Below are 15,328 nucleotides of genomic sequence, written 5' to 3'. Positions count from 1 at the left end.
ATGCTAAATGAGGCTGGAACACGAAAATTGTTGGTCACGCGCCATGGCAGATTCGGTGAAGGCTCGGTGGTGTAAGAATGGATACACGAAAACAGCGAAAATTGAGATTAGAAAGGTTGGAAGGAGGAACGGGGACACCACCAACATCGCTTATATTAAAGAAAAAAGATTTTAGTGGAATTATCACTGCAGAAGGAGAACCAAATTTACGACACACTTCGCCTCTACAAGTCTGCCCACCACCACCTGGACCAGTTGCATTTCAAAGGTTCTCTCCACAGCAGCAACAACAACGCCAACAACCGGATTATAATGTCTCCCTTGTGAGTAGTCCATTTTTTTGCTTTCTTATATCAACGCTGTCTCATAACATAGGCTTAAATTTACGAGGGATAGAATAGGCAGTAATTTTTTCCCTTTACGTAGACCTTCCAGCCTTGAGTTCGTACCTGGGTAGCAACTTTAACTTATGAAGAATTATAAGTTCATCTGAACCACCCTAGAACTGGTACATGCTTTGATTCCGGAGTGAGACATTGTACCCAGATTTCTTGGCTTGTCAAAACTCTCCATCAAGGCCTCTGTGTTGGTCTACAGTTCGTTCCACCTTTTTGAAGTTGGGTTAAGCTCATTGTACTCTGAAGGTTCATGGAAAACACCACTGGATGGCTCACCTCTGACAGACAGATGGTCGGTGACCGACATAGCGTCCGGTCACCGTACTTAGTGGGAATTAATTCTTTATGTCTTATGGTCTTTGGACTGGCCTCTGGCGTGATTTGTGGTTGTCATTATTGAGACAAATTTGCCGCTTGCTGTCATGTGTAGTACTGGCACCGTAGCATATCACCTACGAATTCCGGCTGGACCTAAAACTCACTCGTACCTTTAGCGCCAAGTGCTGACCTTAACCGCGATTTCAATTAGGTTGTTTCCCAAATTTCAAAATCTTGTGGAATCTAATTCTCAAAATTGCCCAATTTATTGTTAAGTATTCCTTAGGTTATTAAAACTCTGTTAGCACAAGTTTGTTAAATCAAAAAAAAAAGTTTCCTTACTACCACTCGTCAAATTTTAGACGACATTGCCTTGACAAAAAGAGTGAACCTAAATTTGATTCATCTTCAAGGGGATATCTTCCTTTCACATCAATTCATTAACCATTTCCTCTTTGTCTTCAAATACGGCAAGATTGTCAGTAAATTTTATCACTAATAAATAATACTGAAGAGAAGGCAGAACTAGCCAATTTTCCTACATTACCAACTTACACGACTTAATGCACATTTTTCACCAAATTATTCCTCTCTTTGGTTAAAGCTAAGCCTATAACGCCCGGGCGTTATGGGACTATTAATTAGGCATACTCACCGCCGCTGTCTGAGGAGCAGATTGGACCACCAGAATGACAAAAATATGGCTTTTAGATCTCCTCTCAAAACTGGGACGAGGCATGGCTGTTCTTAAATTACAATAGCATCACGCGTCCTCTTTATTGCTTTGACCTTAACCACTCCATTTGGCGCAGCAATATATCAAACTCACAACACGCGACACACGTGTAACGCTATCGACAAACATGGAGGTCAAAGCCTCGCCCCATAATTCAGCAGCCATGTATGGAGTTTAGCTAGAAAATATGTAGGAGTAAAGGCCCCTGGGCTGACTTCTGGCATGATCAAAAGTGAGCTTTTGAGAAGTGGACATCTACTTTTACATCTTTAAACGATTGAGTAAATTCCAAGCAGATGTTAATCGCTTTGTTTTTTTGTCAAAAGGCCACTGGTTGCTTTTTTATATTTTACATCTTAGACCGGTCTTAGTAGACTGAATATTTTAGGAATACATGATAAACGAAAACAGATTTTTCTATTTATTTGGTTAAACACGTGACCTTGGGGTGTGATTGAATCCGTTTGAACTACTCTCTTATTTCAGCTTCTTCACGGGTAGATTCCTTTTGTAGTGTAAGCAGCCAGTTTATCCACAGGTAACTTAAAATGGCAAATTGTAACATTTGCAAGATTTACAGTGAAAAAATATAGGATTTTTGTGGAAACACTGCACACTATCAATTCATTACAGCAAGTTTGGGAATGTTATTTATTTGTGGATGTGTACTTCAACATGGGGTTTTCAAACAATCCTATTAATGGAGTTGATTTGATCCGCGATGTCAAAACAAAGTTATTAATTTTTCAAAGATCAGATAAAGCACCCACTAACATTTTAGGGTACAATTTTTTAAGTATTTCCATATTACCCATGCCTTTCTATAAATATATTGACGGTTTTCGTAAAATACATAAATTTCCTTGAGAAGTAATTTTTATTTAGAAAGTGGCTTTGCTGAAGTAAAAAGCATGAATAAATGAGGGGCCTTTGCAGTCCAGGGAATTGAATTAACGTAGGAAAATATCGCCACAACTTTTTAATTTTAAGTACTTTTTGTAATTCATAAAAGTCCTCATGTGATTGGTGAGAAGTGCCTTAAACGTAGGAGACTTCCAACAGGGTACCTCAGAGCTTTTGGAAAAAAAATACTCGAAATATCGCAGAGGAAGTCCACTCCATTCCGAGGGAGAGACTTGCTACATTTTACAAAAATTTATAAATAAAACCAGTAAAAAAGGCATAATTGAATCTCTTTTGAGTGGTTAAGGTGGGTACATAGAGCTTGAATTTGATAGTTTACCCTAACTTATGGTCATTTTAAAATTTGTCACTTTTCGTTTTTCGTCTGGATTTTTGCACCGATGTAAAGAAGCAATAGAAATTTCCAGGAAGACAAGCTTTTTATCATGTAGGTAGGGAAAAATTATGACTTTTAAAGCGAACGTCACTTTTTCTTGTAAGAGATAATGAGAAGTCATAAGCTTCTCCAAATAGTGCACTCGTTCATAAATAATAGATATCCTGCAATACTTGCCGTAATTTGACTCTCCACCTCCACCTTTATGGTCAAGGACCGAGACGACCATCTGGAGGCAGATCGCCTGCCTTGTGTGGTGGGATTTTGCCAATGGTCAGGGTTTTATGGAGGATTAGGGGGTTTGCCTCCTCGAGGATTAGTGGGGTCCTTTCAGTCACGAGGCTTGTCCAACCCGTCCGCACAGCACCTAAGTAGGAAATTCAATCAAGAGTGTATCCTGCTCTCGCTAGCGAGGGGAAGGGCCCTTTTAATTAAAAAAACCTATAGTTAGCATTATAAGTTGGGTGGATTCTTGTTTTACTGTACTGTGTCTTTGCTTGTACAATTGTTATTGGCAAACACTTGTAACTTAAATTACCATTTTTGCAAGTTATGACATGATCCTTTGTAAAAAACGCATAAACCCTACAACTTTTTATCTAAAAAAGCAAAGATCCTAGGGTATTTTTAGTTTTATTGACAAAAATGATGATATTCCCACTTCAAAACAAAAGCTTTAAATAAAACGAGCATATTTCCTGCAAAAGCGAGATTCTTTTGTCCCTAAAAAACATTTCAAAACCTTTTCATTGCAAAATATTTGCAACCATATTAAATGATTCTCTTTTTCCTGCCTTGAAAATGGCATAAATTGCTTTTGCCAGCGAAGTGGACTTAATGATGCCCTGGAGACTACCTCAAAGGAGTTGAATGCCCTATCTTTTTTGACCACATAAAAATGCTCGGGTTGCTTTTGCAATCCCTCCCCTACTCTCTCTCTCTTTTTCCTCATCACCTTTGAATTAAGACCCCCCCTCTCCCCTCCAGAGTCTCCCCCCAAAAAACCCCTCCCAAGTGTAAAGGAGAGTCGCACATTATTTGGGCAGCAGGCACTGGACAACAAATCTATCTGCTGAATGGTTTAGATTTTTTGATACTGCTATCACCACGGTTCCAACTCTTAAAACGGTTTTAATTGGTGTATTCTCCTGGCAAAATTTTGAAGAGGCTTAAGCATCAAGGAGTTGCCCGATTTTTCGAGACTTACTCTAGTATTCTAGCTATGAATAGCATTTTAAGAATTGAGCAAAGATTGTAAGCATTATATAAAAAGGTGAATGATTTGTTTTAGACCAAAATCGATCAATAAGGGATTGCGAATAACCCTGTGGGTTTAAGCATACAAATACCTAAAAACCGCATTATGTTTGCAGTGATTTACATTGGAAGAGATTTATTAAAAAAAACTCCCATGAAAACCGCAATAATCGGTGGCTTTTGTTTGGACACCATAGCAACAGAAGGGAGCATTGTAATGACAAGCTAAGAGGAGGACAAATAGCGCAGCTGAAGGCACGTAAGAGTTGGCCGAGTTAGTTCAATCTCAGTGGCTGCCACTTCCAGTTGGCCCACATGTTGACATCGCGGCGGCTTCCGCTGTTGGTGTACTCACTTGTGTTAGGCGAAAAAGGCTCCGGAAGTCAGTGGAATCACGGAGGGATAACGCGTAACCCGGATGGGTGGAATAAGGGGTGTGTAGGTTTGAGGCTACTATGAGGAGCTGACTCCTGAGTGGTTCCCTCACAGCCAATCACAAAACCGCGTTCTTGTTGAATTTTTCACTTTAAATTTGAGATAATCCAAATAATAATCACTTCGGCATATTTTAAAGGCCTATTACCAATTTTTTAATTTTTGCAAAATGGTGTAGCGTCCCGAGACTCCCTGAAGACGAAAGAAGACAAAATACTCGGGCAGAATATATATATTCAGCACGGAGAAGGTGTCTGGGCTATTGGCATGGCCCAAAAGGCCAGCCCACCCAGCGAGGTACAAGGGGGCTAATTCGAAGTACAAAAGTGGCGCCTCACCAATACTGGGGATAAACCACCATCGTATTACAATGGTACTTTTATTTATAACCGCTTTGTCTGCAGAACTAGGAATAAGTAACCAGGTTTAAATAAGGATTCATGAAATGGAAATTCGGATAAAATATACGCTTAAGTGAATTATATGCCAAAATCTAGGAGGCAAAAATTATTCATTTATTTGGGTTAGGTCAGAAAGCGCTTATTTTATTATTCTTTAAGTGTCATAGTGGTTTGTAGTGTCAATTTTTTACCGATGACAGCTACTGTAAAACATGCCAGCTATTCCTGCCTCTTGATATGAGTGTTGTCACCGTGGTTTGAAGTTGCCTGGGTAGTTAATTGCATTACGATGAAGAAGGGAACTTCCTTGCACGCACCTGTCTGTAACATGAGTAGGGATAATAATGCATAATTTAAATCCCTCAATGATGGATAACAGCATCCCGAGCACCAAAGGCGGCGATGGGGACGCACTTGTGTTCCCAGCCTGCATCTGTAATAGCGCATGAGAAAACGCTTCTCCCTCCACCTTGGTGCTGTTGTCAACCATAATTTGACTTTTGGATAAGAAATTTTTGCCTCAAAGCACAATAACGACTCACTTTTAAGTCTAGCACAAGTGAAATATTTCCACAGAGTCAGCGCGATAACTGTGGAAAGTGCGACTCTTTCTTTGCATTTTATATTATGGATGTTTTACAGCCTTGACGCTTAGGACCAATAAAACAACTTAATCCTGGTCTCTGCGGCTTATCTGAGTAAATAATTCTCCTCTCCTCTCCTGCATCTTCCCCTCCTCCAAATTCCTACCCTCTCCTTGTATCGTAATTACACCGAGTAAGATACTCGAGAAGTGGTTGTCATGGCAATCACGAAATGGGCAAATGATGAATGGTTAAGAAAAGCGACGACGCCCTAGACTAGGTTGGCCCTCCCCACTTAGGAAATAGGTGGATGGGAGTTATGGGTCCACAATGAATGGATGATGAAACGTGTGACTAAAAAAGGCTATCGGAAGATCAATCGTTAGTTAAGAGGGTTTCGAAATTGTTTCTAATACATATTTGTACTCGCGCATTCACAACATTATTACAATCGGATGTCCTGGTAACGAGTTTTCAAACGACTATTGTGAGTTTGAGTTTCATGGCTTGTTACTCCACTCTACCCCATTTATGCATATACGCACCACCATAGTAGGTTACCGTCTTTAAGAGAGCAATTTGGTGTGGCCTACGACGCTTCGTGCATGCACATGCAAGAAGTACCGCCTCGACAGCAGGCATTTTAAGAAGGCAAGGACCAAATAGTCCGATTAGATTTAAAGGATACTGTTGCGCAAACCAAGTAACTTCAGCAGTTAATTCGGCTTCAATAGGGAGTATTTAGCAGTCACCCAAGATGAACTGGCGAAGATTAGACGCTGCTTTGTCAACCATTTTTAGCTCATTTCTTCCGTAAATGTGGAAAATGAAAGCGACACCAAAAAATAATTAATCAACTTATAAGACTAGTCCTTTGCTTTAGTGAATTTACGGTGGATCCACCTTTATAGTAGCAAATTGTAGGTAATATATCATATGAGTGAAAAGGGAAAGCTTGCGGATTTTGTGATTTAAACAATGTTAAAACATATTGCCTTAGGTTTAGACGTTTGTTGGGAAAGCAAATGAAAGTTAACAATGATTTCTGCCTTAATATGAAGAGATGATAGCTCCATATTCAAAAAGTTGACGTACATATCACCCCTTCTTAAATCAATGCCAAAAATTTGATACTAGCTTAAGGTTGTTATTCTTTTAGGATTCATTTAAGTGCTTAATTTTCCAGTGTCTGTTACACAGCATCTGCGTTTTAATGAATTTCCGGACTTTTTGTAAAGCTTACAGCCGTATTTCAAAAACCCGATTAAGTAGTTCTTGCCATTAAACCTACCTGAAGGCTTTTAAAGAAAATTAAAGGAGCCTATTGCTTCATTTTTTGAAAATGAATAAGCTTTTTTGTCCGAGTAAACAGCACTGAAATATTCCAAATGGTGAATTATCCTAACGGAATATATTTTGTTCAAAAGTTAGGTCATCTACTATTACGAATAATCAAATTTTTTTGGATTACGAGTTACGTACTACTTCGTGGTATATTTAGTTCCAAAACTTATCAAAACTATGGGTCTATCAGTTAGACGAAATTGTCTTAGGGTTAATCCTCATTTTGAGCAGCTGAAAAAGACTAACTTTTTGTCCAAATCTATCATAAAAGGGCCGGAATACCTTTTTTATTAAACAATTAGAAGGTAATAAGGCGGTTCTGCACACCCACCCTGATATCGGTGTTGAAGAATGATGAATTAATTACTGCAAGAATTGTCTGAGTTTCTGTGAGGCTGAGGAGTCGACTGAACGTCCAGCATATTTTATTGTGTCGACGTTATGCGTGAGTGAAGACATTCCCAAACTGCGCAAAAAGGTGTGAGTTTACTTAACTTTTATGGTCAACCCGCAACTGACGCCCACCTTGCATGAAGGAGCTATGCCCGGTGCGAATTTAGTTTTTTCACACAAGCCATGTAAAATGCGGCTACTTTATGTGTGTAGCCTTAATAAAATGCAATTGAAACACCCATCAAATAAACGTTTGCTTTTGACTTAAATCTTAAGAAGGTTTAGTACAGTTGTTAGTTTTTTGAAAAGGGGGATGTTTTTGTCTTAGTTATGTGCTACTTAAAAGCAGCCATTTGGTGGGGGAAGCTGACAGGAATCTTGAGGCATGACATGTGTCAAAGCGAAGCCTGAATGTCACTCATGCTGAAGAGGAAGAACTTGCATTGTGTCTGACACTGCGCAGTGTGGCGAGGTGTGTGTGTGTGTGTGCGTGTGTGTGTGTGTGGTGGTGTGTGTGTGTGATTGTCCGGCCATATTCCGGAAGGACGAGAAATAAAGAACCACCCCAGCCTACAGCACTTTTCTATGAGTAAATTTGCCAATTCGGAAATGACCATGTTGCCGTAAAAATGTCTACTTCCGGATAACAGCAACTCCCATCTGATAGAATGCAGATACGTTGCTAGAATCATTTGAGGTTATGAATGAGTAATGACCTGCACATTTCCCAGTTCGGCAGAATATGCGAGCCAATGCGTTTACTAACCCTACAGGTAGTGGGAGGCATGCCTTAACAACCTTTGCCATTTGCATCGACCACAAGTTCAGTTATAACATGACAAGTTCTCGAACTGTCCAGAAGAAAATCCTTGGATTATAAACTAGCGATCCTTCATTCGTTTATCAAACGCACTTTCCTTAAGACGTGACAAAAATTCACTGGCCAGTCACTTCTGCTATCAACAGATACCTTTTCATCGAAAAATGACATTAAATCGAACAGTCACCCAACTTTCACCAGAAAACAGGCATTTAGGACAAACCCATCGCCGCTTATAAGGTAATGTTGATTTGAACAAGATCTAAAGCCATTTTCCCCAAATACCTTTTAGTTATTACTTAAATTTTACGGAAATTGCACATTCTGTTTAACTGAGAGAAACTTGAATAGTTTTTTAAATAACGTTTCAAGTGAAGAATGAGAGGACTTTAATGTCCAAAGGTTTGCCCAATTTTAGTTTTGTATTTGTTTCAATACGAATGCAATTAAGCACGCTATGACCTTGAATACACGATAGGTTAAATGCTTGCAAGGTCGTTGCCACTTTAAAGCCAGTCTAATGACCCAGAGTAGCCGTTAAGGTCTAGCATTGTCCATTTTAACAAAAACGCCACCCAAGCATTCCACTTTAATGTTAATTGCTTTCAACATGAGTGACGCCCATCAGTACCATTTTAATATTTTTAAGTCCTTTTGTCACTTACGCTGGATTTTTGCTTCAAATTGAGTAGAGCGCCATTTGTTATAGAATTACCCTTGACATGAAAGCACAACTATAAGACAATCTGACACAATCAATTTAGTTTCCCCTTCTCATCTACGATCCAATTTCAAGACATCCTACGCATGCAAAAAGTGTTAAATCTCCCCACCACTACAATTTCGGAGCTATTATTAAATAAGATTTCATGGTAAAGTATGTTGGGATAGGTCTAATAGTAAATGATTAAATGAGCCCAAACTTTGGCTTCGTTTCTAAGGTTCATTTTTACAGGAAATGGCTAGTCTTGTCGGTTGGGAAATAAAATCATTAAAAAATGAGGGAAAAATTGAAGTAATTTGCAAAATTATTTAATACGAGTGTCCGTATTTTAAAAGCCTAAAAATGTGGGATATGCGTTGGAGAAGGCGTGTCGTATTACTAATAACTATCAGGTTTACATAGCAATCTTACTATTGAAGGAAACCCATCAGAGTTTGGGATTTTATTTAGGAATTAAACGAGTTGTAAAATAACAAATTTACACCTCTCTGAACCCATTCAAAGTTAGGAAAAATAGATACATTTAATGGTGTTTTAATGCTCCACTGACGTAAACTCGTTCCTGTTGTTCATATTTGATTATGCAAAACTATTTCAACTCTGCGACTCCTGGTGTCTTTTAAGGAGTAGGATTTAAATTTAACCAAATTTTTATCAGAAAATATTTAAAGATACATAAATACGATACGACTTCTAATTTGGGCGGTGTGCCCACCGTTGCTGCTGCAAAAGACCATTTTCTGAGGTCAAGAAACATCTTTTCTGTGAGGACTATGTGGTGGGGTCCAAAGGTCACAACTAACCGGTCAAGCATTGTGCCGCCCTGAAGGCTTTAGATGCATTTCTCAAAACTTGACTTATTCTTTGTTATTAAATTAAGCATGACAGATTTCCTACAAGTCGGCTGCATATTATGGGATTTATGACTGCCAGACTACAACTTGTTCTCTTTTAAATAGATTTTTTTGTAGAAACGCACACATATTTTATGCCTTGTGGGTCATTTGGAGGTTGGATTGCGTGATGTTTTTTTGGCGCGGAGGAGCAAGGGAACAATTCGTTTCCCTGGTTTTTGATGTCCCCTCGCTTAGTAAAATGGGGTTGGGGGTACTTTATTTAAAGGTTATAAGAGAACCTGTATGTATTCCCCATGAGATTAAGTTATGGCAGGTTTAATTGATACTAAAGCGTGAAACGCAAAACTGCAAGCCAGCCGCTCTTTTTGATGCCCTTGAAAAGTCCCTGACATTGATGCATCTTTAAGGAGTTGATAAAAGTGCATCCTTTCCTTTTCATGTACCTTTAATCGTCTCTTCATGCATTATTAGTAAATTTAGGTCTCACTTTGTTTGACTCAACAAAATTCACAATCCGGTCGGTTTTATCTTAATCTTATTTAAACACGGGTGATTTGTCCAATATTTAAGAAGCAAAAATTTCTTTAATTAGGATTTCACCACGTTTAGCAGCTCACTTTGGCTTTTTTTAGTGCTACTTAAATGACCGCGTAAACGGGCAGTATAGAGCACACTAAAGACGTTTTCCTGTCCTCCTAAAAGTGAATAATTCTGGTAGTTTACAGAGAAATTGAATTTTGTGACAATGGAACTCCCATTTATACGTCATAGATACGCTAAAACCTAGCAAAATGAATTAGCTTTAAAATAACTAGTTTTCAGGTCTTTTATAGTATAGGCTTGATTTCTTACTAAAAATTTGCTTTTTAAATCATGGAAAATTGAGAGCCGAGAGGAACTAATCACTCTCCCTCGGTGTAAGTTTAAAAACTTTAAGTGGGCAACTTGGTCATGTAAAATTTAGGGAGAGTGGAACAAATGAAATATTTTCCTCATTCTTTTATCCAAGCTTGGAGTTCAGATGTCCCTACAAGTGCTCAATCCCCTACCCAGCCCCCGCTGCAGTCCTAGCAACCGATATGAATGCTGCTGCTCCTCCACCGAATCGGCAGGGTCGGAGCACCTCGGCTCCGCCTCAGAAAGTCCGTCCATCTCAAGGCGACAAGAGACCACCTATTTTCCTACCGCCGTTGCTATCTCAACCACCGCCTCTGTCACTGCTGCTCCCATTGCCAACCAATCCAGGCGAGTGCGATTTCGACCGCCTCCCACAAACACCACCACCACCACCACAGCGGCGACGGCGCCAGAGGATTGCTCCTGTAAAGAGGAAAAGAAAGAGGTTAGCGTGAGTGTAGCTGTAAAGAGATTTTTTCGAAAATTCAGTGAATTGTGTGAAGATTTGAAGCCGGGCGTGGAATGATTGACTAAATGATACCCAAGCCGATGGAAGAGAAAGTTGTGTAGCTCCCCGTGTCACATCTTTGAAGAAGCAATTTACAGCAAGGAGGGTTAAGAGGCTTTCCGTTTGCAGAAACTTGTAAAATTTATGCCATCAAATAGGTTTTTGTGGCCGAGAAGGTAAATGATCCCCGAAATTCTAATGCCTTGCATTGGTTTGGATGGATCTGCAGTTTTATCTTCGCCATCAGCTGCTTTGCAAAAAGAAGAGTTCCAGGCTTTGCGCTGCTCCTAGCTGAACAGCTCCCCTCAATGCGCTTATTAAAATAATTACAAGGGAGGATGTTTTACAAATTCATCACCAATTTTTCGGACATTTAAAGATCCTTGGCCAGCAACGATGCTACTAGTGGAAAGAAGAGCCAATCATATTGTAAAGGAGGACCGCCCGGTGCGTATCTAACTGGTTTACCGCCAAGCACAACGGTGGAGAGGAACATTCTTTTAGTCCCACCACTCTTTTTACTTCAACGTCCGAGGGTTGGAAGAAATGACGTCTACTGTAGTTATGTAATTAAGCACAAGACTTGCTACCCTGCCTTTTGATTGGTGGAAAGTGGAATGCGAGCGTTTTCCGATTGGGTGATCCCTGGTCCAGTCATTTAGGGGTGATCTGTTTCTGTCAATTCATTTGTTCTGACCCGTCCCCCGAGTTGAGTGACCTCAGACGCCAATGAGATCAAAATGAGAACATAATCTTCGATGCTGATAGTGCTAGATTATATGGTGTTAGGCACGTACCCAGGTGACTCTTGGCTCAGTTGCTAGAATTTCGGGACGGTCGCCTCAACCTCACGGTAATTATAAGTACGTGCAGAGTTGGCCTTCATATGCTATTGTCCATTGAGGATAACAACCCGGGAGTGCAAACCTATGAATGTTCACGAATTTCGGAGAACGTAACTTCTAAAGGCCAACTTCTAGAATGCTAGGATAGGAATGCCTTTCTCCAGAGTGGTAAACATCCCAAGGGAGTCTCTTGTGCAGGCAGCCCATTTCGTGAATGTAGCGAATTAAAAAAAGGAGGTGGTCGCCGTACAGCTTAAACGGCTCCATAGTAGGTCTCAGTCTACCTAGCAAGACTTACGGTTCTAAAATTGAGACTTTTTTCACTACCGATCTCTACATATTTTCCTAGTTCCAAAACATACTCCAATAACATATAAAGTGAGTTACTAAACCTCGAAACTGTAACCGCTCCGAATTAGACCCCCATGTATTCACCAGCAGGTCTATTCAGTGGGCTAAATTTGCACAAAAGTTGCCTGATTGGCAGTAATTTTATCAGAAGTGCTGTTACAATTGGAAATATTTAGTAACAATAATTGTCACTCATTGCGAGAATATTTTCTAGACTCATAGTTAAGGAAGAATTAAGACTATAATTACCATCTTTATCCAAGTTGAAAAGTAGTTTTTGTATTAATTTCTTCTTTAGCACTGAACCATTTGGCACTACCACTATTGCCGTTGCCAAGTCTGGTGTCATACACAAGCATTTATTAGTCATAAAACACCGACAGTGAATGGATGAATAAGATGGGGTAGAAGTGAGAGGTGAGATCAAAGACATTATTTCACAAATGAGACAGCCCTCCGTGTAACAAAGGATTTGAGGTGTATAATTTACAAATACCCAGAAATATTTGGTCTATAGGAATACTTGTAAATTACTTCAATAGACCTGAGACCTTTTTTGCTAAATGGGGCTCAAGACCGTCTTATTAGAACAACAGACTTGGAAAATGCATTTGTTTAACTTATTTTAATTTAACAAACCCACTGAGAACACTTATTAAGAGGACAAGAATTTTGGCAGCGAATTATGAGGCATTTATATATAAAGAAATGCCATCCTTAAGGCATGAACTCATGCCCGAAACCAGTGACAACGCATTAGGGTAAGGGCATACCGAAATGCATTCACGAATGAGGCGGCGGGCTCGTGCCTGAAGACGTTACGAACTACCGTAGTGGTGAGTGAATTGTAGGTGGATAAAAAGTGGAATTTACTGAAAATCACAAGCCAAACAATACGGTAAGTGCGGTATCGCACTTATCTGCATGAAATGTGTCCGACTGCGCCTTTATGGCTACCACAAACGCAGTCCGTCGATCCATGCATAAGCAGCAGCAACAGGAGGTATTTAGGGTGGTGTGTTCGCAAAAAGGCGTCCCTTGATCATGCTTCTCACGCAAACTGCCAATGGAAAATCCATTAGCAGTAGGACATTGGTTTCCATTGTATCCAAATTTTAAAGGCACCAGTGTTTCTGTCAATGACGATCCAAATGGTCCCATGATTTGCTTGAGCTTAGTACTTAATCCGACCCAGATTAACGTAGGAGAGCTGAAAAATTCTTCCATACCGAAATGCAGCTTGAAGTCTATTCGTATTCTACCATAAACTCTCGCTCTTTTCTATTCTTCCTTTGTAGACAAATGATGCTCCAGTGGAAACCCTTCCGGTTCCCACAATTCTCGACCCAACCACCACCGTTACCTCTGCCCCTACCGTTGTTGGAGCCAATCACATCTCCCGGTTCCATCACCCCGCCAAACGAAAAGTCTCCCCGTCTATTGGTGTCAAGAGCAATCCCGCCGACTGCCCCACAAATGTTATTGTAGCCACGGCGACTACAGACAATCCCTTTGTCAATGTGGCGCGTAAAATTAATGTTCTTCAAAGACAAAGCACGGTGGAGGAAAAGAGAACTGGTGGCAGTAGTAGTGGCAGTACAAAAATTGCTCAAGGTTAGTGTTAGGTGACCTTGAGTGGACTCATAAGATAAGGAGAGCTAAAGGGGTAGGCATGAGCCTCGAAGTCAAATAAACACATAACAGACAAAACTGTTGTCAAACAATGCTACAGGAATAAGCAAATATATTTGCCCATTCTGCTCCAATACGCCGTTAAACACTCAAGTGGCCACTTTTGTGCCTTTATTTAAGAACGCCCTGGCCGGATGTCTCTACGTCCCTCCCTCATGCTCAACGCCCTGCGCGGTGTTCAGCGGAGCACCGACGAGACCGCTGTAAGCGGCACTGGTGGTGCTGGCGGAAGTGGAAGTGCAATTCTTCCTAATGGGATTATCAAATCCCTAACATTTGATGCCTCCGCTGCGCCCTCCGATAACCCTACCCGTCGGCTCACACGTTTCTCCACTCTCCTTCGCGCCCCCTCTGAAATTGTTTCCGATCCCGATCCCGAGGCTACTTCCAATCCAGCTGCTATGGAAGCTTCCAACGATTGCTCCACAGACCATAAAGCCCTCCTCATGGAGGTGCTTTGCTACTGCTGTTGCTGCTGTAATGATGGTGTCGGTGGTCGAATTTGTGGAAGAGGTGGAAACGGGCGGTCCGAGAGTAATTGCGCTGCAGGCGGACATCGAGGCCGAGTGCATCGAGATGGTGGCAGTGCAGGCGGAGGTGGCTCAGACCGACGCGGGGACTATGCAAACCTCATTGAAAATCACAGACTGGCCCGATTGGTCACCTTGTTGGCAGTGCTGGCAATTCTAGGCCTTGTGCTCACGTACATCATAAAGTCGATAGTGGAACAGCAGCAGCAGCAGCAGCAAAACCAGGCGACAACTCCAACTCCACAGTTATTTGCCCACAGTTCGGGTCAATGAGTTGCCTGCGTCTCCTCAAACCCTCTTTTCTTCCCTCTCCATCCTTACAAGCAGTATTACGACTCTGTACAGTAGTGATCGACTCCCTTTCTTCTTTCCTATTTCGGCGTGTAGTAATTGACAAATCCAGGATGAAAGGGAGGAGAATACCCCCAAATCTCACCCAAACAGTAAATTCTGCACCCAAAAACCAGCAAGTAAGCAAACCGACACACAAGTATGTATTTTTTTTTACCCAGTATTATAGAACGGCTATCATAACAATGATGATGATGATCCACCTTGAGTCGCCTTATTTGAGAGCTGCTGGGGGAGGAAATGTGTGAACATTTGATGCAGGATTGCAATTACAGGGGTGACTCTGATTCCCAATTTTGAACGGAAAATATTCGTTAGTGGTGCTGGGGGAATGCTACTTAAAAGATTATGAGCAGACATGAGTTCGAGTCAAGTGATGTTGGCATCAAAGACCTGCTTAGTTAAATGCCAGCGACCGGAAGAGGATAGTTGAGCTGGGCCACCCCATACATTAAAATGCTTAACTAATTCTACAAAATTGTCAAGCAGTAGGAAGGACATTCGACCTCTCTGGTGGCTCTGTTCAATGAGGCTGTCACACCCTTACTTTCAACCGGAAAGTACTTACTACTTTCCACACCAAGACT

General features: G+C 40.8%; 4 protein-coding genes across 4 annotated transcripts; 3 read left to right on the top strand and 1 right to left on the bottom strand. All coding sequences in view use genetic code 11, as the record gives it.

Annotated features, from left to right (window-relative positions):
- Window positions 1–77: 77 nt before the first annotated feature.
- Window positions 78–441, top strand: EGR_07490 (hypothetical protein; the record flags this gene model as incomplete). The annotated part of the gene is made up of 2 exons (XM_024496739.1): window positions 78–323; window positions 427–441. 2 exons carry the CDS (start codon window positions 78–80, stop codon window positions 439–441), a joined length of 261 nt encoding a protein of 86 aa, XP_024348879.1.
- A 2,520-nt stretch (window positions 442–2,961) lies between these two features.
- On the bottom strand, window positions 2,962–6,071 carry EGR_07489 (hypothetical protein; the record flags this gene model as incomplete). Its single annotated transcript, XM_024496738.1, has 2 exons — window positions 2,962–3,119; window positions 5,975–6,071. 2 exons carry the CDS (start codon window positions 6,069–6,071, stop codon window positions 2,962–2,964), a joined length of 255 nt encoding a protein of 84 aa, XP_024348878.1.
- A 4,517-nt stretch (window positions 6,072–10,588) lies between these two features.
- EGR_07488 (hypothetical protein) lies at window positions 10,589–10,990 on the top strand (the record flags this gene model as incomplete). Its single annotated transcript, XM_024496737.1, has 1 exon — window positions 10,589–10,990. One exon carries the CDS (start codon window positions 10,589–10,591, stop codon window positions 10,988–10,990), a length of 402 nt encoding a protein of 133 aa, XP_024348877.1.
- Window positions 10,991–13,117: 2,127 nt separating this feature from the next.
- On the top strand, window positions 13,118–14,663 carry EGR_07487 (hypothetical protein; the record flags this gene model as incomplete). The annotated part of the gene is made up of 3 exons (XM_024496736.1): window positions 13,118–13,171; window positions 13,467–13,782; window positions 13,981–14,663. 3 exons carry the CDS (start codon window positions 13,118–13,120, stop codon window positions 14,661–14,663), a joined length of 1,053 nt encoding a protein of 350 aa, XP_024348876.1.
- Between the last annotated feature and the right edge of the window lie 665 nt (window positions 14,664–15,328).

The sequence above is a fragment of the Echinococcus granulosus genome (assembly GCF_000524195.1).
Source record: "Echinococcus granulosus chromosome Unknown EG_S00078, whole genome shotgun sequence".
In the NCBI taxonomy this organism is placed as follows: Eukaryota; Metazoa; Platyhelminthes; class Cestoda; order Cyclophyllidea; family Taeniidae; genus Echinococcus; species Echinococcus granulosus.
Note: the sequence above shows the minus strand (reverse complement) of the source record. Positions and strands in the feature narration are given on the sequence as shown.